This window comes from Bidens hawaiensis, unplaced genomic scaffold (assembly GCF_021521415.1).
Source record: "Bidens hawaiensis isolate Kalapana, Puna unplaced genomic scaffold, B.hawaiensis_p1.1 tig00018577_1, whole genome shotgun sequence".
NCBI classification, from domain to species: domain Eukaryota; kingdom Viridiplantae; phylum Streptophyta; class Magnoliopsida; order Asterales; family Asteraceae; genus Bidens; species Bidens hawaiensis.
Genome location: NW_027492815.1, coordinates 382808 through 405579, shown reverse-complemented (window position 1 = coordinate 405579; position 22772 = coordinate 382808). Strand labels below are relative to the sequence as shown.

The following is a 22772-nucleotide window of genomic DNA, read 5'->3' as shown; positions in this document are numbered from 1 at the left end:
TTGTTAGCCAATCTATTGTATATTCTCTTCTTGAAATCCTCCCATGATAAGTCTCTAATAAACTTTTCGCCCATCTCTTGTTTCTAAGAATCCCATCAATCTTTGAAAGATTCGTGGCAAATATCACTTCATCTGATAGGTGTAAAATTTGATTCTTTTGTTTAGAAAATATAAATCCATTTTTAAATGATCATAATAGTCGGGCATTACTTGTCTTTAATTAGTAGTAACAAAATCATCATACAATAAACAAAATCCACGAGGTCTTTCAAGTCCCAGATCGATAATCAAACACCAAAGTAAACGAATAACTCTCGTTTATACTAATCAGAAAATATAACTCAACAAACTGATTACAAACTTTCAAACCCTAACTCGGTTTTACTCTTGATAAACCCTAACTTGGTTGCATCTAAATGAACCCTAACTCGGTTACATCTCGTGTGTGTCTCTAGATGAACCCTAATTCGGTTGCATTTCACACCCCATACTCTATAATGTCTAACCTATCTTGGTTTATATAGACTAACATAACTTGCTAGCCAAGACATTACCTATTTTAATTACAATACAATTAGGAAACATATTATAATTAGGAAATATAACCAACTATAACCGGCTTGTCAACATTGGTCCCTCAAGTTCACCGGCTTGTGACTTGGAGTCTGAAATTACTTCCAACAATCACCCCCTAATTTCTGACTCGAAATAGGTGGTTCTTCAACTCCTAGCATGTCACTTTTGCCTTGTTTGATTTGACCCATGACCTTGACCTTCTCGGGCTTTCACAACCATCTCGGCCCTCGTCATCTCTGTCTTGATCTCCCCGGAACTTCTCTTGATCCATAGATTTGTTCTTTCGGCTCTCCAGAACTCGATTAACTCTGTGACCTTGTCCCCGACCATTCACTCAGTCGTATGAACTTGCAAAACCACTCCTTTGGTTGCGCTCCTTGTCACCTAATCGAGTGAACAACAATCTTCCTTGATCTTTTTTAGTTCCCGAATCAAAAAACGAGCGCATCTTTCAATTCCTTGGTCAAAACATAACTCGTTCAACCCGTATAAAAAGACACTCCGATTGAACCAACATGTCCAACCCCTTTGCTCCAGCCCGTCGACACAAATACACACAATCAATCAATCCCGAATAACTTTTCAGAACCGACCCCGATTACAAGCAAAATAATATTAAATTACTTGAAAACAATATTTAATTTGTTTTTTTTTTCTTGGAATGCTTTGTAAAAAAAATAAACCACATGGGTTTTTCTCTTTGCACGTGAGCTGTGCAAACCTTGAATTACCTAACCTTTTTCAAGTTCCTTTAATCACATAAACCAAGAACCACAAAAAAGAACTCCAATCAAAACAAACCCTATGCAGATCCGATTTCCTGCTATACAACCCAATCAACGAGCCCTCTTGTTCTTCTGATCGTTGCCTTCGAGCAATAAAGAACGCCACTCAGGTTCACCTAACCTGCCACCGTTCACCTAACTGTAATTCCGCTGCCGGAGCAAACAAGTCTGACCGACCTGCTTGCCAAAAGAAACTCCGATTCGGAAACCCTACTCGGTTCCGATATGTGTCTACGATAGCTTCTCCTTAAGCCACCGCCTGCTTCAATCACAGTTAACTTGATTATCGATTTCTTGAACTTGGCTCTGATACCAATTCAAGTCCCAGATCGATAATCAAACACCAAAGTAAACGAATAACTCTTGTTTATACTAATCAGAAAATATAACTCAACAAACTGATTACAAACTTTCAAACCCTAACTCGGTTTTACTCTTGATGAACCCTAACTTGGTTGCATCCAGATGAACCCTAACTCGGTTACATCTCGTGTGTGTCTCTAGATGAACCCTAACTCAGTTGCATCTCACATCCCACACTCTATAATGTCTAACCTATCTTGGTTTATATAGACTAACCTAACTTGCTAGCCAAGACATTACCTATTTTAATTACAATACAATTAGGAAACATATTATAATTAGGAAATATAACCAACTATAACCGGCTTGTCAACATTGGTCCCTCAAGTTCACCGGCTTGTGACTTGGAGTCTGAAATTACTTCCAACAGTCTTGTCAAAGTTTCTTTATTCGTTTCTTACAAATTTCATATTTTGTCAATCTTAGCTAACTTGAAAGCGGTACACGTTGCTTTTCGAAAACAATTGTACCTATAAAATCCAGGTAAGATAAAAAGGTTATATGCTCTTATCTCACAAAATATTAGCTCAAATTCATAGAATATGAAAATGACTTATGACAACAAGAATATAAAAAGAAAAACCCAAAATGGAGGGAGGGCGGGGGGGTGTTTTTAATATAACAACACACGTGTCATTATTTGATTCTATAATATAAATCAAATGAACATCTTTTAAAACACATGTTTTATGATTGAGTAGGAAAATACTGACTTTATGAATCAATCAATCTTTGAAATTTTATTCAGTGACTAAAAAATAATTCTTATGCTTTTTCATTACTTAATGTTTTCCAATTCAAGACTTCTTTGTATACTTATAGAATTGATGTGATATTAACACATGTCATGAAGTAGAACTTTATGCTACATGCAAGCTAGAGCACCCACCACGGTGCTCTTCTCCCTCCTCCGTATCCCACCCAAAGCCCCGTTGAGAGAGAGAGAGAGAGAGTAGAAGGCTTAGTAGAACGGATACGTCTGAATGAGTGGTGTGAGAGAGGAAGTAGTCCAATCGTTGAGGGTGCTCTAAGTGAACAAGACATATTGATAAGTGCTTATAATTATTCATAAACTGTTTTTTAAAAAAATATTAATGATCTTAGAAATCAATTAGAATAAAAAATCCTCTCTCAATCTTACAATAATCATCAACATTAGCCAAAAAAAAAATTTATAGATCAACATCTTCAAGTGTTTTAAAGACCGAACTTGAAACTAGACTTGTGGTCGATTGGGTTTGATACGTTGGACCGGTTCAATATATAAATAAATTCTACATTTATTTAATCTATTTTATTTTAAAACGGTTTCTTCGTTATTTTGTTATTTTTAAGATAATAATATATCTCTTTTATCTTTTAAAACACATAGATGGTTGTTTTGAACAAAAAAGAAGTTGAACGTTGAATGCTATTGGCCAGTCTTTTAAACAATATCCGAATGCCCGTTTTGACCAAAGATGGTCAAACTATTAAAAACTTTGGTCAAAGCGGGCGTCCAATCTTTATCCGAACGATTGTTTGACATGACGTAGGATTAGATTTTTTAGACAGTGTGTATAGCTGGTCCCTTGTATAAAGTATCACAAAGTCAAAAGCATTGGAAAATAATCGTGAGTTGTGACTTGTAGATGTTATGGGAAAGAAGGAGATCAAGATTCATGAATGAGACACAGATCTAAAGAGGACAGAGGTTTTGACGTTCCTCCACATGGATGCCAAAAATGCTAGCAATGTTAAGAGTGGATCCGATCGTGTCGAACCATGGATGAAACAAACAATAATGTTTCCCGTTATTCGACCGAACAAGTCCAAAAATATTGACCCTATTGTCATTACGGCTACAATAGCTGGTCACTTGGTTCGGGGGATCTATATAGCCGAAGGAGCTGACACAGAGGTGATGTACGAACACTGTTTTAATCAGCTGGATGAAGTGGTCCGTAGGAACCTAACTGAGGACTCGAGCACATTAATTGGAGTCTTAGGAGGAGCGGTGAAACCGATAGGGCAGATTCGACTACCCGTCACTATAGGGGCTGAAGGAAGATTCCGAACGTTGGAGATGACGTTTTTGGTTATTCGTGCTAATGCTTCACCTAACGTCATCCTTGGACGATCGGGGCTTGGGGCCTTGTGGGCAGTGGCTTTGATTTGTCATAGAGCGATAAAGATTCCTACCCCGAACGGGATAGCAACTATGTTGTCGGAAGATGAGGACAATGACGATAATGAACACTAGCCTGGTACGAGAACAAAAATTAAGCTTATGTGGTCTATGTTTATGTTATTTTAGTTATTTTAAATATGTGGGTTGTTATCTTTTATGTTCAGTACTTTATCTTTATGTGTTATGCTTGTAATCGTTAATTAAATAAACTAAATTATTAAATTGAATACAATATGCACAATTAGCTTGTGTTCTTTTGTTGTTCTTTGGTTGTGTGATCATTTGGTTTAGAAATGTTTTATTGAAAAATGTAAGAAATTTATCATGCTTAAGTATCATAAAGTATAAAGTATTGGTATCAATCCAATTTAAATGTCGAATTTGGAAGTATATGCCTCTTATCTATCTTATCTATCATTTCGAATAAAAATGGTAGAAATAATCAAATAAATACGTATTGCCGTATTAGTATCAATCCAATTTAAACCACGAATTTGGAAATATATGCTTTCTTATCTCTCTTATCTACCATTTTGAATAAAATGGTAGAAATAAATATAAATTGGCATATGACAATATAAATAGAAAAACATTAAATGGGGTGAAATGAGATCATATATCTGGATATGGTTCATTATTTGATTCTCTAATATAAATCAAATGAACTTTTTAACATTTTACAATGAGTAGAAAAAAATTATATCACCTTATGCATCAATCAGTTTTTGAAATTTTGGTCAATGACTAGAAAATAATTCATATGGTATTTCATTATCCAATACTTCTTTGTATACTTGTAGAATTGATGACTTGATGTAATCTCAGGTCTCAACACACATGCCACAAAAGTAGAATTTGATGCTACATTTAAGTGAACAAGGCATATTAATAAGATCTCATAAATATCCATAAAAATATTTTTTTAATTAGAGAAATATTGATGACCTTAAGGAATCAATTCAAATCAAGGATCTCTCAATCTCACACTCTTCATCAACATTCACCAAAAAAATATCTATAGACCAACATCATCTTCATGTTCATGTGTTTTGAAGCCCAGACTGAAAACATGACTTGTGGTCGATTATGTTCGGCAGGTTGGTCTGGTTGAATATAATATATTAATAAGTTCTACATTTGCTTTTCGGGTTGAATATAGTATTTATATCTTATGCAATATTTAAATATTTTTAAATTTTGATCATAGAATACAGGAGTGTTCTTTGGGTTTGTTTTTCGGGTTTCAAGTTTCTCTAGTTGATTTCTTTAGGTTTCAAAGTTTTAATTTTAGACCCAAAACCAAACCCAAATCTCACACGGTTTTTTCCGGTTTGGTTAATCGGGTTTCGGGTATCTAAGAAAACAGAAGGAAAATAAAAAAAAGCAAAGAAAAACTACAATGGAAAACTAAAGCAACATATTCTTTTTTACTTGTTATGAAAATAATCAAATTATATAAAAACAACCCAGTTATGCAATATTTTCTTCTATTACGGTTGTTATTATAAAAGATTTATAAACAATAAATAATCGATCAACCATAATAGGTGGAATATGAACAAATGGCATGTGTAGAGTGTTTCGTATATGATGGTTTTAAGCAAATAGTTATTCGGGTTGACCCGAAACATAGAAAATCAATCCGAACCACTTAGGTTCGGGTTTTTTAGGTCGGGTTAGTTTGGGTTCTGGTTCGGGTTTCTCGGGTTGGGTTTCGGGACCTGAAACCGAAAAACCGAAAAATCCAAATCGAAATAAAAACAGACGATTTGGTTTTAAAGTACAAATCGACCAACGGTTCGGTTTTGGTTTGACATGTAATAAAAACTGAAAAAAGTAAACCAAATTGAATTACTATTTTTTATTTTTTTATTTTATTTTAAGTAATTTATAAGAATTTAATAAATACGTAACTCATTATTTTAGGTTAAACGTATAATAACAATTAACAAAATTAATTATACCTAAATTATATTATTTTTTGTCAACTTTTTTTCGGACTAAAGTTTTAAAGCTCTAAATGATAAAAACTAAAAAAACCGAAACTAAACAATTTCAAAAAATTCAAAAACCAAAGTTTTAGTTTTTGGTTTGATTCTAGCCCAAAACCACAGCATGCACGCCTTAATTTCGTGTAAAAGTCCCAGCGACTAATAAAATATAAAATTTACCAAAGTTTGGGTACTGCATTGACAAAATCTAAACAGTTTGTGGTCTAATAAATAAAAATATATCCCGTCACCGTACGACGTTCATCCACCTCATTCCATTTCACCTTTCTCATAATAATAATAAGCTGGTCATTAAATTGTTAGGGTTTAACAAATTAGGGTTTTAATCGGGCTGCAATAATGCCCAATTCCTACTCATCTCTCGCTTCACAGGTATTAATATTAATTAATTGTTCCATTAAATAATCTCTTAGAAATTGTTGATAGTTAATTCGTGTTTTTGTTTGTTAGGTCGGTTCGAGGTTTGTTCAACAATACTACGATGTGCTTCGGCATCAGCCTGAATTTGTGAAGCATTTTTACAGCGGTTGCAGCACTATGATTCGAGTTGATGGTGAATCTACTGTTACCGCATCTGCTATGTCTGTGAGTTAAATCAAAATTATTATTTTCAACTTTTGAAGTTTGAACTCATTTTGTTTCAGCTTATTATTTTAATAATAATAATTGTATCAACAAGAAAAAGGTGTTTGGAGGTGACCCACACTAAAAATATATAAACACTGTTTTTTATTTTTTGTTAACCAAACAAGCCAACCTGCTCCCTAGCTACTTGAGCTTGGATCGATAAAAAGCTGAGCCCAAGATTCAAATAAAACTTGTTTAGTTGTCGAGCCCAAGCTCGAGTTTTGTATGGGAAGCCCATTTAGGCTCGTCCAGCCTTAACGATCAGGGAGGGGTGGTCGACTGACCTTGGCCTGACACCCTGATAGGCCTGAATTTTCATTTTTTTTAAATTATATATATATATATATATATATATTTGAAAAAAAAAGTGTATTCTTAATGTTTAAACCCAAACACTCAACTAATTTAAGGTCCAAATTATTTTCGCCTTCGGCTAAAAAACTTTTCACGATTCTCGGAGACAGCCCTGTTAACGAGCCTTGAGTATTTATTACTTTTTCCTCTGTTGGACTTCTATTCATTATTTTCACATCGCAAAACCGAGCTTTAGCTCGTTTAAGGTACTACACAAGCTCGAGCCAAGCTTAGACTCGCTAAAGGTTTTTAAAATATATAAAAATTAATAAATAATAAACAAGCCGAGCTGAGCTTAGACTCGTTAAACTGTGAAAGTTCTTTTTTCAAAATTTTTAAAAATTAATAATAAACGAGCCGAGCCCGAGCTTGAAAAAACAGCTCACAAGCCGAGCTCGAGCCTTAGAAAAAGAGCTTGAAACGAGTCGAGCTGAGCTTAGACTCGGTAAAGTTTTTTTTCAAGATATATAAAAATTAATAATTAGTAATTAATAAACGAGCCGAGCCCGAGCATGAAAAAACAGCTCACAAGCCGAGCTCAAGCCTTAGAAAAAGAGCTTGAAACGAGTCAAGCCCGAACTCGAGCTCGAGCCGAGCTTAGACTCGTTATAGGTTGTTTTCAAAATATATAAAAATTAATAAATAATAAACGAGCCGAGCCCGAGCTTGAGAAAACAACTCACAAGCCGAGCTCGAGTCTTATAAAAAGAGCTCTAAACGAGCCGGGCTCTCATAAGTCAAAACGAGCCGAGCCCTGACCTAGTCGAGCATTATGGTATAACATAGATTTAAAAAGATTTGCAGGCATGGGACATGTATGCTACCAGGCTCGATTAACCTGAAATATGCATACCCATTTATCTAAACCATACTTGTAAATGTTTTCTTTTTTATTTGTGTTTTGTTGTTGGGTAAAAAATAATTTACTTATTTTTAGTTTTTATAATTTCTATTTTCACTGGGCAATATATTTATATAAAAATTAAAATAGCAACACATGTATTTTGAATTTCCAACTGACAATTTCCAACAAATTAATGGGTATACCCTATTCTAGGGGTGTGCAAAGTGCGTTCGGTTCGGTTATGCGGGCTTAACCATAACCATAACTGAATGATTGGTTAACCGTCGGTTATGGGTCGGTTTTGGTTAAGTTCGGTTTGTCGTCAAATGCATATTTTATGTTTTATTTTCTTTCTTCTAATTGAAAATTGTTCGGCTATGTTGTAAAAGATGGAAATAGAGTTATAGAATTTGGAATTAAAGGTATAAAAGATGAAAATGGAGGTATAAAAGATAGAAACAGGGGTATACAATTTGGAAAAAATACATACAAGGTTCGGTTCGGTTCGGTTTTAGTTAAAGTCGGTTAACAGAGACACGTTAACCGTAGCCATAACTGAATGGTTGGCTAATCATATTCACTTAACCAGAACTGTCGGTTTTGTTCGGTTATGGTTAATTTCGGTTAACTGTTCAGTTTTCGGTTTTTGCTCATTACCTGACGGGTATCAGGCCTATTTTTACTGCCATTTTTAGTTTTATTTAATTTTTTTTTATTGCAGCAAATCCATGAACTTGTTGAGACATTAAACTTTAGTGAGATTAAAGTCAAGACCATAAACGCTGTTGGGCCATGGAATGAAGGCATTAATGTGGTGGTGTCTGGTTCGGTCAAATCTGATAACTTTAGTGGTTGTAGGAACTTTATTGAGATGTTTTCTCTAGCTCAACGAGACAAGGATTGCACTGTTATTAATAATATTTTTCACTTTGTTGGCAAGGGAGACTTATCAGGTATTGTTAGTTTGTTACATCTTCTCCTATAGTATCTTATTTAGTTTATAATAAAATATTATATTCACTAGAAACTGATTATTGTGACATGTAGGTCTGGTATATGCAAAAAATCCCATTGATATTCACTATATCAAGAGAGAGGACACTGAAACCGTTAAAGACTTTCTGTTTCGGTTCACCAAAGAAACCTCGCAGATCCCACGGGCCAATGACTCGATGAAAATATCGGGTTTTATTCATGGCGTACGCAACGATGAGCTTGTGGAGAAACTACATGAAAACATCCCAAAAACATTCAAAGACATGATAAATCGAGTCAAAGGTTTCGTTAGGGGAAAGAAGGCACGCAAGACAGCTGATGAGTCATCGCACCGCCCGACAAAAAAGTTGAGGCATAACCCCAACGGGCGCATTGATACTGACGATTGTAGGTATGACCCCAACGAGTACTGTGAATACCATGAGGATTTCGGTCATGGTACGGACGAGTGCATCATTTTAAAGGCACGGTTTGAAGACGCATTGGAAACCGGAGAGTTCGACCTTTTCATGAAGGATATCAAGAACCTTAAAAGGCAAGAATCAGGAGTCCGGTGACAAAGATCCGAAGAAGAAAGTGATTCGGACGCTTTCCAGCAAAGACACTAAGGAAATTAGTGGCGTCGATCGTGGTTCTTCTGTTTGATGATTTCATATTTGTTGTAACTTTCGCGTAGTTTTTATCTAGTGTGTCCTTTGAGGATGGTGATGTGAATGATGATGATGATGAAAGACTATGACACTTAGTAACATAGTGTTGGATGGTTTTTATTATGAGCACATATATATATATACATATTATCAGTGGTTTTGAATTAATTGCTTGTGTTTTTTATCCTTCCACAAATCATTGAGGATATTGTTGCCTTGATCTTGTCACTCGTAAGGTTGTCTTCAAAGAGACGTGATGTTTAACGAAAATCATTTCACGCATTGTTACTTTTACGCAGCTCTTTTAAGTCTACCTACGACGTTTTTGTTTAGACCGTTTCATTGTAAGTAACCTTTAAACTCAGCAGGTCACAACCATATTGTACGTGGACAAAAATGCCCTCACGAGTGATGTGCGTATCGTGACTTATCGAGAGAGACGGCTATCCAATGTCGCTTGCAATAAACTATTTGGATCGTGGTTGTAATTTTAGAAAAGTGAGAAGCAGACATGCACAATATAAATAAAACTTGGGAAGCATCCATGTAATTAACTATCTAATCATTCAAAAACACTTCATTGATTATTCGTTCATGTTCGTTAATGTTTTAGAGTATCTTTGAAAACGTAGAGTTATAGACTTAGTACATAACTTTTTAACCAGCCTATGTAGAGTTGTAGACTAAATACGTAACATTTTAACCAGACTATTTAGAGTTGTAGACTAAGTACATAACTTTTTAACCGACTATGCAAACACTTTGTAAGATGCAGTTTTTAACCATGGTTGCAAAAGTCGCTAGACGGACCCTATGCGATCGACAGGGGAGTTGGGTGTACTCGGAGTACTCAGAGAGTACTAAGAATTGGTAAATATAAAGAAAATGAACTTTTGAATATTATATATATGTCAAATATCATAAGTATACTAATATTTATAACAAAATAAATGAATATCAACATAAATAAAAGAAATACAATTTTTAAATATAAATTATTCTAAAATTTGCTAATCATTAACTAAAAAAGTGATGTGTTTTTTTTAATATTATAAAAATATGAATTATATTTTATTCTTAAAGTAGGCCTAAGTTGACCGATTAGATGTGATTTTGGCCGAGGTTGACCACATTTAATTAAGGAATATTGGCCTCATATAATCCCAACTATGGCCCATTGGCAAATATAAGGATCAACTATCGAAATGGCAAAATATAATCCCAACTACGCATGTGGGTGGAAAATTAACGGGAAGTTAATCATCCGTTAGTTTTTAGTGACGTGGCAACTGACTAGTCATTAAGAAGCTGACCGGGATGCTGATGGAGCCGCTGAGTTGTCTATTGAAGAAATTAGAGCTTGATGTATGTTAACAGCTCAGCACACTTCTCCATTACCCAACACAACTTCACCAAACCCCAAACCAGTTTCAAAATCTTGATTTCAAGATCTCATAAATCCAGCCAACCATTAAATCCAGAGTCTACCATTAAATCTGGCCAACACTTCCACCACCACCGTATTAGTTATCACTTACCACTACCACCTCAACACCACCGCTCATCTACCAGAACCACACAACATCCATCGTAGCTTCACTACACCCGTATGAGCCGACCACCATTACCAGATCTGGGTTCAATTCCGCTGGAAAACTTATTATTCTCAAATGATAACGCCGATAGGCCCAGCATCCAGCCCTAACTCGGGTAAAAACCCATGGATATCATTATTACTTAAATCAATAGCTATTAACTAGCTATTTCGCCCCTAGCATGCCGAAATTTGAACCCACCAGAACTGGTTGTTCGCTACGGTTGGCTGGCGCAACGATAGGTGTGTAAAAAGCTCCGGCGATAGGGTTCCGGTGAGATGGTGAGGGTGTACGAAGATGGTTGAGGAGGAGGTGGTGAGGGTGTACTAAGATGGTGGCGATGGGTGGACGGGGGCTTATGACGGTTGTCAAAGCGGATGATGATGGTGGTCGGATATGGTGAAGTGGTGGCCGGAGAGAGAGTGACGAGAGAGTGATGGGTGGATTTATTATTATTATATTATTGTTGTAGATTATATATATATATATATATATATATATTAATTAATATCCCGTCAGTATCCCTGTCAGCAGCCCCGTCAGCAAGTTACGAGACACCTAAGCCGCCACGTCACAAAAACTAACGGAAGGTTAACTTCCCGTTAATTTTCCACCCACATGCGTAGTTGGGATTATATTTTGCCATTTCGATAGTTGGTCCTTATATTTGCCAATGGGTCGTAGTTGGGATTATATGAGGCCAATATTCCTTTAATTAATTCTTAGTAACTAGGCGGACTTGGAGAAACTCTCCTCGACGCCATACCTTGTAGCGAGTACTTAGAGAGTACTCAACCTTGAAAACCAATTTTTACTAACATTGTTTTTAACTAGAATCCCGTGTCTTGAATCTATTTATTAACTGTTTATGCAAGATGACAAATCATGTTAAAATATTAAAAAAATAAAATTCTGCCAGTGATTTGCACTTATACAAAAGATTTAACAATTCTTTTATAAAGTTCTTATTTGTTTTAACAAAATGTTATAAGCTGTAACGATATTTTTCTTTCATTTAGGTATGATTCAAAGGGGATTTTGGTAAGTAATCTTATGTCATACCATGCTTAACTTTTGTTGATATTATCTTTGTTACTTGACATGTCTCTTGAACTTTAAATAGTTTGAATTAATGAAGTTCGACAACTCACTTTATCTACTGTCTCACTCAAACAGAAGTGCCGGTAGGGCTATAAACGAATCGAGCCGAAACAAACTGAATGAGACCTTGTTCGTGTTCGTCCGTTAAGCTTTTGTCGGACAAGCAGACAGTTCATGAACACTTTACCGAACGAAATTCCATTAAGTTTGTTCGTGTTCGTTCGTTAAGGAATTGATTTTGTATTCTCGGAGACGCCCTGGCATCTTCCCTTATGCATTCATGCTTTAATAGAAGATAAAGGTGTTGGGGTTTAATTAGGCTGCATGTAGTACCAATCTGATTAATGATCTTCTTTTGTGGTCAACTAACACACGCTAGGAGAGATTATGGAAATGGCATTTTGTAACCATGATGATGTAGTTGGTCTACTGCTTAGGTAGTTTGAAATTGAATTTATGTATCTCGACACTTCATCGGCTTTGTTTATGGAATGGCAATAATATTCTCAATTGATCATATGTTCTAGGGCAATGTGGATAAGGAGGAGGAGCTTTAAAATTTAGATCTCATTTTATTGTGCCTTGATGAAATTGTTGATGGGGGTAAGCTACACGCTAACTATGTTAGTTTAATTCATTATTAATTATATATCTAACAGACAACTTTCTTAACCAAAATTGTGCTTTAAAGGTTGTAAATGATGCCTTAAAGGTTGTGCCTATTGCTTTAAAAGTTGTATTCATTGCATTGTGCTTTGTAGTAGTTTATTTGGCTTACACGTATATCTACACTTCACACGTATCTTTGTTCTCTGCCAACATTTGAAAAAGTGTTCCCTGATAGTTATGAGGCTGTGATGATGATTGATGTAAAGAATAACATCTTGACGTGGCATAACCAAATTAGATAACAAAGTTCTTTTGCAGCCTACGTCTGGATCTGATGTTGTGTTAGTTATCTTTTGATTATGTTCAATCAATATGTTAAAGACTGTGATGGTTTAATCTGAGCCCTTTTGTTAGTTATTGTTAGTCCTGATGACGGTCTAAACGTTCAAATGTGGGTTGTTGAAGAAATTGAGCTTCAAGGGGTAATAAGTCAACTTGGTTTTTTTTTTCTATATTATATATTTCGGTCTAATTTTTACGTGTTAACATGTCGTAACGAATGCACGTTATTTTTGCGTCCACCTTTTGTTTTGTAAAACAGTCCTACAGCAACGCCCCTTCAACACGCAAGTTCAATAAACCGTTTCAATGTTAATTTTAATGGTTTTACCGTTTTACGCTCCCGTCGTAAAGCCGGGGGGATTTTTACAGTTGAGAGATTTATTAATATCTACTATAATTTGCATAATCATCCTTAAACTCAAGTCCCGAATTGATAATCAAACATGAACTAAACGTACAACTCTCGTTTATTAATCAGAAAATATTACTCAAAAAACTGATTAAAAATCTCAAGCCCTTACTTGGTTTGACTGTTGATAAATCCTAACTTGGTTGCATCTAGATGAACCCTAACTCGGTTACATTTCTTGTGTGTGTCTAGATGAACCCTAACTTGGTTGCATCTTACACATGTTTTTGAGATGAACCCTAACTCGGTTGCATCTCACAAATTCTATAATATTTAACCATGACTTGGTTTATATAAACTAACTTAACTTGCTAGTTAAGACATTACCAATTATAACTACAATACAATGAGGAAACATAACCAACTATGATCGATTTGTCAATATTGATCCCTCAAATTCACCGACTTGTTACTTGGAGTTTGAAATTACGTCCACAGAAGCCAATGCAAATGCCATTGTTGATAAAAGGTCGCAAGCCACGGTGTAGATTGATTCATATTTCATGCTTCGACTTGTGACCTTTATCTATCTCTAAATAAAAAACATTGAACTGAATTATGTCGATCTTTTCTGTTTATTACTGAAAGAAAGCTATAAGAGTCTGACTTTGACGTACTAGGATACCGATACCGCAAAAGGCAAGAACTTTTGTCTTGCAAAAGGTGTATCCAACAACTCATTGACTAAATTTTCTGATGTCTTGCAAAAGGTAATTAAGACAAATTGATAATATCATCTTTTTTTCATCCTTACATTAAATATGTGATTATGTGACTCCACTTCGTCTGCAAACTAGAATATATTTTGGTTATCTTTTGTAGGAATTCATGTTGGTACTTTGATATTTAAACAGTAATTTGCATACAACTAAACTTTTTTTGCTTAACAGCGTGTCTAATTGTTTTAGATTATATATATATATATAGGAGAGATTTCAAATGAGAACCCATTTGAGTTTTAAGAACTAGAAAGAACTTAGTGTAACGATTTTTTTTTTCGAATTTTTTTTTACATGCGTAATATATGTAAGTTATATACACATAAAAAAATTACAGAATTTTTTACGTGCCGAGTTGACTTATTACACATGTGTAACGGACGTAAAAATTAGTGTAATCACTTACAACTTTATTCTCTCTCCTACTTTAACTTTTTAGTCAGATTTAATCTCAACCACACACTCCAATCCATTTAATAAAATGTGTGGCTAAGAATTGAGTTCTTAAGTTCTTAAAACTCAACATAGTTCTCAAAATATCCATCCTTTATATATATATATTATATTTTTATAAAATTGATGTTTTTAGATGTAAACTTTAAAAAGAAAACATGTTCAGACACAGACGACGAAAGATCCCAAATTCATGATATATTTGAAGTCAAAACATGATTAATCTCAAAATCAAACACTAATTGTTACCAAGCAATAAAGAATATATATAATCGAATTGAAAACTAAACACCTAAAGCTGGAGCCTTGCAGAGTGGGCACACGTTCTGCTTGATCAACCATCGCTTAATGCAGGCGGATGATGGCGGTGCTTGCATCCAAGAACACCTAACCTCTCGTTCACTTCAAATTCCGACTGACATATCACGCACACCTCACCTTCTTCCCCAATTTCTTGATAATTCGATAACTTCAAGTTGTTTGCGATTGTTTTCTTGGTCAGTCCACAACTGCTACTGTTGTGATTATTATAAGGACAAGCTAGTGTTTGTGGAATAAAAGCGTTGAGTACAAGAACCTCTTCTTGTTGATAGACGTTGTTGTTGTTGCGGATGGCGTCCGGTTGATTTGTAAAAGTATGTGGGTAGCGATGATTATCATTATTAAGAGTAAAGTGCCAAAATTGTCCATTGTCCAAATAGTTATGTTTTTACATCCGGACCATTGAAGTTTCTTGTTTCTTGTCAATATCATCCAAATCACTAACTCTGTTCCTTTTCAATTTATTTATTATTATATTTAATTTTTTAGACCCAATTTATATTATATATACTTTTTAATCCTTTTTCCCATCCTTATCCCCATCGAGATCGGAAAGCTTAAACATCAAACCAACAATTCCTATAACAAGGTCAGAAAGCTCAAACCACTCAAAACCAAGATCGAGATCAAGATATTTTGGGGAAAATCGGAATACAGGATAACCGCAACTCCGGTGAAACGAGACCGGAATCGAATTAGGATGTTTGTGAGAATCAAACGGCGGCGCGATGGCTGTCGCGGTGATAAAGTATAAATCTGAAGAAACATGGAATGGATCCAGGTCGGATCCATGTCGATGTTCCCCGATCTTCGAGCTGAACGAACCGACGCCTTGATCTTCTTTACCGGTTGCTCGAGATCTGCCATGAAAAAATGAGGGAGTGGATGTGACTGCTAAGAGTTTCTCTTTTCTACAAACAAAAAAATATGTTGGAGGCTAAGGATCCAAAAAAAGATCCTTCAAATGAAAGATGAAGGCTCCCTATATAGGAACTCCATGACCATCATCATGAAACCCTAACTTCAGTGGGCCAAGCCCGGTTAGGAGTTACCTCCACAAACCCCCAGCCCATTGGGCCTTGGTTAGTAAACAATAATAATATAACAAATATGATACATAACATAATAAGTAAAAGGTCGTACCGGGGATTTAGGACCCCACCTCCACAAGTCCCACAGTCCAGTGCGGTTCTTGGGTATGCAAGCGTTTAGGTGGAGCTCTGGACTTATTATGAATGCTTGTACAGTTTTTCTGACCCAGTGCTTCCCAAATGTACTTTTTTGCATGTATGTCTACTTTGCTTCGGGTTGTAAGAGGCTTTAAATCATGATGGTGATTTAGTTTTACAATTCTTCTAATTCTCATTGTGTCAAGATAATGTGTCTTCTCTTAATCTCTAATTTACTCTACATCAAGATAGAATTCTCAACCCAATACAAAATAACATTATATCAAGATGGCATGTTCCCTCTCAAATCATCAACCAAATATTATATTGGGCGCATACAAATTAACGTGGGTTCTACATAAAATATACTGGGCTTAATTGAGGTCCATGTTCATGCAGGGCTCAAGAAAAAAAAGGCTTTGAAACAAACCCTATATTAATATTATATATACATACGTATGATAACTTGAAAAAAAAGTCATACAGAAGCTACAATTCAAAAAAGGCCCACGTGAGGAAACCTAGAAGAAAACGTTACGGCTGATTAAAGGGGAAAAAAAACAAAGTGGTTTTTAGTGGGATTCTAGGAGACTGTAAAAAAAAGTCAAACGAAAGAAAGAAGTGGCAACGACGCCAAAAACTTGATGTGCCGATTGTGTGTGGTTGTTTAGGTGAATTCGGTAAAACTTGGTTGATAATATTATACACACATTTCACACATCACTCACCAGCCAAATCGGAAACTTGTGTTTTGGAGGACTCTAAAGCAGCCTCCAACCCAAGAACCTCGAGACTTTTTTCCTCAGCCAATGTGATCCTCTTCCTCATCTCCAATATCCTTTTACCATGACCCTCAAGTGACTTCTTCAAACCAGCAATCCCAACCTGAACCTCGTGGTAGAGAAGATTGGTATCCACAAAAGCTTGGCGAATAGAGGCATCCAAAACCAAAGTTCGATAAAGATATGTCCCAAACTTTCCAACAAGACCATCTGGTTCCAAAGACTGAACATGAGAGTAATCAACTGGAGGCACAACTTGAGTCAAAAATTCGTGAGCAAGTTGGGGGGTATTAACGGAAGAGCCAACAGTTAATGACCACTTGGGAGCGAAAATATCAGTAGGCAACGAATCGCCCAAGGGTGAAGTAGAAGAAGTCTTTGGGGTAATGGGTTTTTTACCCTTCGGATCAGCCTTAGTAATAGCAGGATCAACAGGATCGTGGGCAGAATCAGAAATGGGAAAAGTGAAATCATCATCAACGTCAACAATCTCAGGAGCAGGGGTAGAAGAAGGACCTTTGACCAGTAGAAGACCCCAAGTACAAGCGTTTGGAGTTACGCAAACGACCCTTCAAGGAAGCATCAAAGAGTTCAGAAGCCAAATTCTTACGCTTGGGGGTCTCTTGAACAACGGAAGCTGAAAATCCAGGGGCATCAGAGTCCGGTGAGATAGCAACAGAGGGAGCAGCAACTTCAGATGAGTCACCAGCATAAACAGGAAGAGTAACAAACTCAGCACTTTTTATCGGACGCTTCTTCAAAATCTCCATCAAGTCCATTTCTTAAACAACATGAGCACGGTTAAAAAAGGGGCAAAAGAGAAAACAAAACAAACTTAAAAAGAAGTCATAGAGTCGCCCACCTCGCCCCCATCAAGTATAGCCGGATGCGTCAAAGGGTCAAGCCATATTTGACTAAGCCCCGCCAAATATAGTAAGGGCTTGGGGTAAGTCATGGCTTCTGTTTTGTTCTGAACTAACAGATCGTAAAGCCAATCCTAATTGGTGGGAGGACCGGGGGCAGGATCATCAATTTTTGAAAGAAATATGACGGCGATGGGTAAGGCCAGGGGCAAAGGAAGTAGAAACAAAAATGAAGCTATCTTTCCATTCCCAAGGATAAAAACCGGAAGGAATCTTGGAAACACAGTAAGGATACTTATCGCCTGAACGACGTTCAAAGGTAACAATCACTGTCGGCTTTCAAGCGATAAAAGCGGCGAAACAGGGGCACCACCGCAAACCCGCCCAATGCCCGACAATCAACTTCCAAATGCGTAACACGCAAAAAAACCTAGGGGATGAACTTGAGAAAAGCACAAACGGTGGTGTTTTAAAAAGGCCAATTGAAACTTGGTCAAAGGATAATGAATATTCGAAAACTCAAGGTTTTTCGCATAAAAGGCTATGAAACCATGTCGACTGATGGCCGTTTCACCAGGACTCGGGAGGGTGGGAGACAGAAAAAGGGGAATATGATACCTTAAACACAAGGAAGCCATTTTTACAGAAGACATGGAAGAAGTAATGGTAGATAGGCAGTCGCGACTCATGGCGTAACAAAAAAGGGTTAACAACAAACCTGTGGAAGGGAAGAAGATGGTTTCGCTGGAATAAAGCGTCAGAGGAAGGAGAAGACAATAATGGAAAAGTAATGGTGAAGTGACAAGGGAAGAGGGAAATGGTGGTGTTATAGGGAAATGAAGAACCGTCAATTCAAAAAGAGAGAAAGAGACAAAGAGCAAATGGCCCGAAATATCAAACAATTGACCAAGGGAAGATGAAGCCCAACACAAACCCCAGAAGATAAACTAACAAACTAAAGCGCAAAAAATAGGCCAAGCACCAGAAACCAAAAAGAAGAAAGTAAAAAAGACCCGAACGACAAAAGAAATTGAGTCTATTATCCTTGTCATAAATAACAAGAACAATAGAGTGCGGGGACTTGAAGAGCCTACCCATGAGATGAGCCTCATAAGTAGGCTCTAACCCAACAAAGATAATAAAGAGCCCAATGTAAGGACCCCAACAAGGAAAGCATTCTAGCAGGCCATTTGGAGGGAAACGAATTTGGAGGGAAACCGCCCACTGCACGCTTGATCCGGTTGGTGGCCCAACGCATGCCTGTCTCAAGATAGGAAGCCTAACATGCGAGATAAAGATCCAGGAAGCCGTAGGACTGGAAGAAAGCAAGACAAGCCGGTGGACATATGAAACATTGATGTAACCAATAGATATTATGTATAATACCTCCCTCTATAAAAGGGAGGAGGAAAATAATGAAAAGGCATTCAAATACTAGTTCAAATACTTGTTCACATAACACACATCACCGTTCTCTATCTTGTTAGGAACTTTACCCACTCCCTACGGGAATAAGTTCCAACAATGCTAGAAATATTTTGTATTAGATTTGAATATGTTGGTTTCTATTATTGGATTTAAATTTCGATGATAAATGCCTTTTTTATTTAAATTTCAGCTTATTTAAAAATTTTAGTTTATTTTAGCAATCTGTAGACTTTAAAAAACACACTGTCTTCTTCTTGCAGACTGCAGATGTTTGGTTTACCTCTTCTGCTACAGATGCCTGCAACCGCAGACTAGTGACTACTGACGTTTTACATCTGAAAAAACAAACATAAATACTTTTGGAAGCATACGTTAGGTGTTTCAAAAAAGTTAAATATATTGTGAGTCACAAAATTAGCGGCTCTGTTAATCCGATCCGAAGCTGAAACCATATACACGAGTCTCACAAAACTGAACCATTGCTCATGTCTTTGAAACCAAGTCATGCAACTAATCACTTGTCATATAGGCACATGAATGCATGGAGAATTAATTCATCTTGGCTTCAAAGCCAAGCAATGTACATAAACCTCAAATTATAACAACTTTGCTTTGAATATGGATTGATTCCATCCTTCCACTCTCTTTATATTTTGTCAACAAAAGACTAACTCCATCTTCGAGTTATTCTATATTCAAAGAAATTAAGAGGTAACTCATCAATCAAAAAGCATTCTAAAGATGATGGTCAAGTCCCCTGTTAAAACTCGTGGAGATCTATATTTTCCTTTTGAGTCGCTAGGTATGTTTATATTCATAACGATGCTTTGCAAGCGAACCAAATTTAGCTTGTGCTTGGATTTGGAATTTATAGCGAACACATCTTAACTTGAAAACTCTTGATGAGCTTAAAGTTGAGCTCAAACTCTTCAAGCTCGTGTTAGCTAGCGACTCAACGAGCCAACTCGTATATTTATGAAATTTTGAAAACCTTTTATACATTTTTCACATACAAATAGATATGAGTAACAAAAATAATACCTCTTGCACCTATTGATAGATATAACCAAAAAAAAATAAAAAATCCTATAGATATTTTTTTTTGTTGTTAATTGGCCTATGTAACTTGAATGAACCCAATGGACGAAAAGCGATCTAGCTCGATGCAGCCCGACTAAAAGTTTTACAAGCTGATTTCAATTAATTCTTTTTGAGTTATTTCAACAAGTATCGAGCCTTTAGGATTTGAATTGTGAACGTCATGATATTTCTGTATTTGACTATTTTCTCTTGATTTATTGTTGTTTCAATTTCTTCAATATATATATTATAACTAATATTGAAGTTATATAATGAATTCGCATTTTAATACCAGGTCTCCGTTATCTGATTGAGTTTGAAGTAACAAAAGAAACTGAAACACGAATTATATCCCGTGACAATTCCCATACAAGAATGAGACGGAATTGTGCTTCTGATTTGGCATCGACGATTACTTCCATAGAAAAAGGTTGAAACTTTTTACATCATTACATATTATCGTATTACATTTGTCTATACAAGATTATCTTATTTTAATCTAAACTCAGGGTCACGACAACCCAAGAACCATCAAATTAAGGGCGTTGAACCCAAGAACCATCAAATTAAGGACGTTGATCGTACTTTTCAACGCCCTCATGCGGTTTTGTCTAGTCCTGGTATGCCTATTGTCCTTGGCTAAACAAAAATATTAATTTTAGTGGCAAATGTTTGTTGTCTCTAACTAAAGCACTAAAAAGACGTACATTTTCGGTAAAAGATACAAACCGGATGACAATTACTAGATGCAATTCATAATCAGTGAGAACGTTAGCTAAAAAAGAGACGCTACAAAAGAGATGAAATTTTCATAATGGTTGTTAAGAGGATACCTCTTAGATGGTAATAATGGTTAAGAGGTAGTCTCTTGTCTCTTAACCATTCAGACTTAATGTTATCTTTTAACCATTAAGAGTGTATGAATAATTTCAAAGTAGTATCTTAATGATCATTAAGTGGCTACAAAACCGCCCCTCAATTGCTTAAACATGTCAAATTATAAAACTTGTCAAAAAAAATATTTTTTAAATGTAATAAAGGTATAATTTTGTATGCCAGATCCTTAAAAAATTGTGCAAATTCAATTTAGACAGGAGTTTTAAAGTAGGTTTCAACAACCGGTCTTAACATCCCGTCTTTTTCATCACGTTTAGCTGTTACATTTAACAATCGGTCTTAATATCCCATCTTTTTCACCACGTAATTGCTATATTACTTGGTTTTGCACAATGGATTGCTAGTTACGCGCATCACTGTTTGTTATACACGAGAGAGATTATTTATGTCATAATATGATGTATTGCTTAAAATGAAACATTTTTCACGCAGCGTATAATTTGGTTTTTATGTCATATGCTCGCAGATAATGACCTTTTGATCAAAGAGATGAATAAGAGGTCCTTAAAACAAGATTCTAGTTCCAAGACACAGACAAGGAGAGTTAAGTCGACTTGTGTTGACTTAGAGAATGCACCCGTAAGGATTCGCGGCACAAATTCAACATTTAACTCCCAACATCGTCCGAAAGTCAAGGATTACAACAAACCGTCTGTTGCATATGAAAAGGCATGCACCAAAAAGCTAAAGTCCTTGTAAAGCTTAGAATCGTTATGTTCGACTAGCTAAAAAAATTGACGTGTTTGATTACAATCATTTAGAATCAATCTTTCTTATTTTTCTCATTTGTTAGATTTGTTTAAAACAAAAGTTTACAATAATACACACTATGTTCTTTTATTACACTGTTATTTGATATTTATCAACCCAAATATAAAAAAGAATGAAGTCAAACCCATACACACCTAGTAAGTAGACACTAAATCATAACCTAATTAAAATATCATATAACATTAAACTTTTTAAATCATGTAAACTTTAAATTAACCTACATAGTAAAACTCGATACTCAGTCAAACAACACATGCATCATTTCCATTAACACATCAACCCGATCATCCGTGTTGTTAATGAATACAAGTCTCATGACTACTATCTTTGCGCATCTCCTCTAAGAAGCGTAAGCAAAAAAAAATATATTATAGGAAACAGATCCAGGTAGCTCAGCTGGTTACAGCTAATGAATGAAAAAAGCGTGTGCCAATTAAGATTTCCCTTCTTAAGCCCCACCTCAGTAGCTCAAACACTCAGAAGTAGAGCGATCTCTTTTATCGTTTCAACAAGCAGTCGAAATAAACGTTGGACAGGTCGTCTAGACCTTATACTCCCTCAGCATCAACTTAATCTCCACCATCCACGTCACACCCAATTCAATCCAACGGCCATCATAAACAACTAAAACCCTAACAAACCCAAATTAATTCAAAATATCTTCTCTCTCTTCAATTTCTTTCAATTTCTCATTTCAAATCAAAATTGACATCAATTTCACTAGTTACTGCACCCAATTACTCATCCTACACACTCAATTTCACTTCATTACTTCCAATTTCCACAAACCCCCAAATCTACATCACTATTTGTTACCTAGGGTTTTCGAATTAGGGCTTTTGATCCAGTTGTGGTA

The 22772-nt window shown here is 35.9% G+C and overlaps 1 protein-coding gene across 1 annotated transcript; it reads left to right on the top strand.

The window, feature by feature from the left end:
- Positions 1-6245: 6245 nt before the first annotated feature.
- Positions 6246-9296, top strand: LOC143556491 (uncharacterized). Its single transcript, XM_077045792.1, has 4 exons — positions 6246-6278; positions 6357-6491; positions 8453-8684; positions 8779-9296. The coding sequence occupies exons 1-4, from the start codon at positions 6246-6248 to the stop codon at positions 9282-9284; spliced, it is 906 nt and encodes a 301-aa protein (XP_076901907.1). The 3' UTR covers positions 9285-9296.
- The last annotated feature ends 13476 nt before the right edge of the window (positions 9297-22772 follow it).

What these genes read in the sequence shown, in the direction of transcription:
- LOC143556491 (XM_077045792.1), top strand. Translation starts at nt 6,246, where the DNA reads ATGCCCAATTCCTACTCATCTCTCGCTTCACAG. An exon ending in ACTCATCTCTCGCTTCACAG is followed by an intron (nt 6,279 to 6,356) that starts GTATTAATATTA and finishes TTTGTTTGTTAG; the next exon opens with GTCGGTTCGAGGTTTGTTCA. An exon ending in TGGCAAGGGAGACTTATCAG is followed by an intron (nt 8,685 to 8,778) that starts GTATTGTTAGTT and finishes TGTGACATGTAG; the next exon opens with GTCTGGTATATGCAAAAAAT.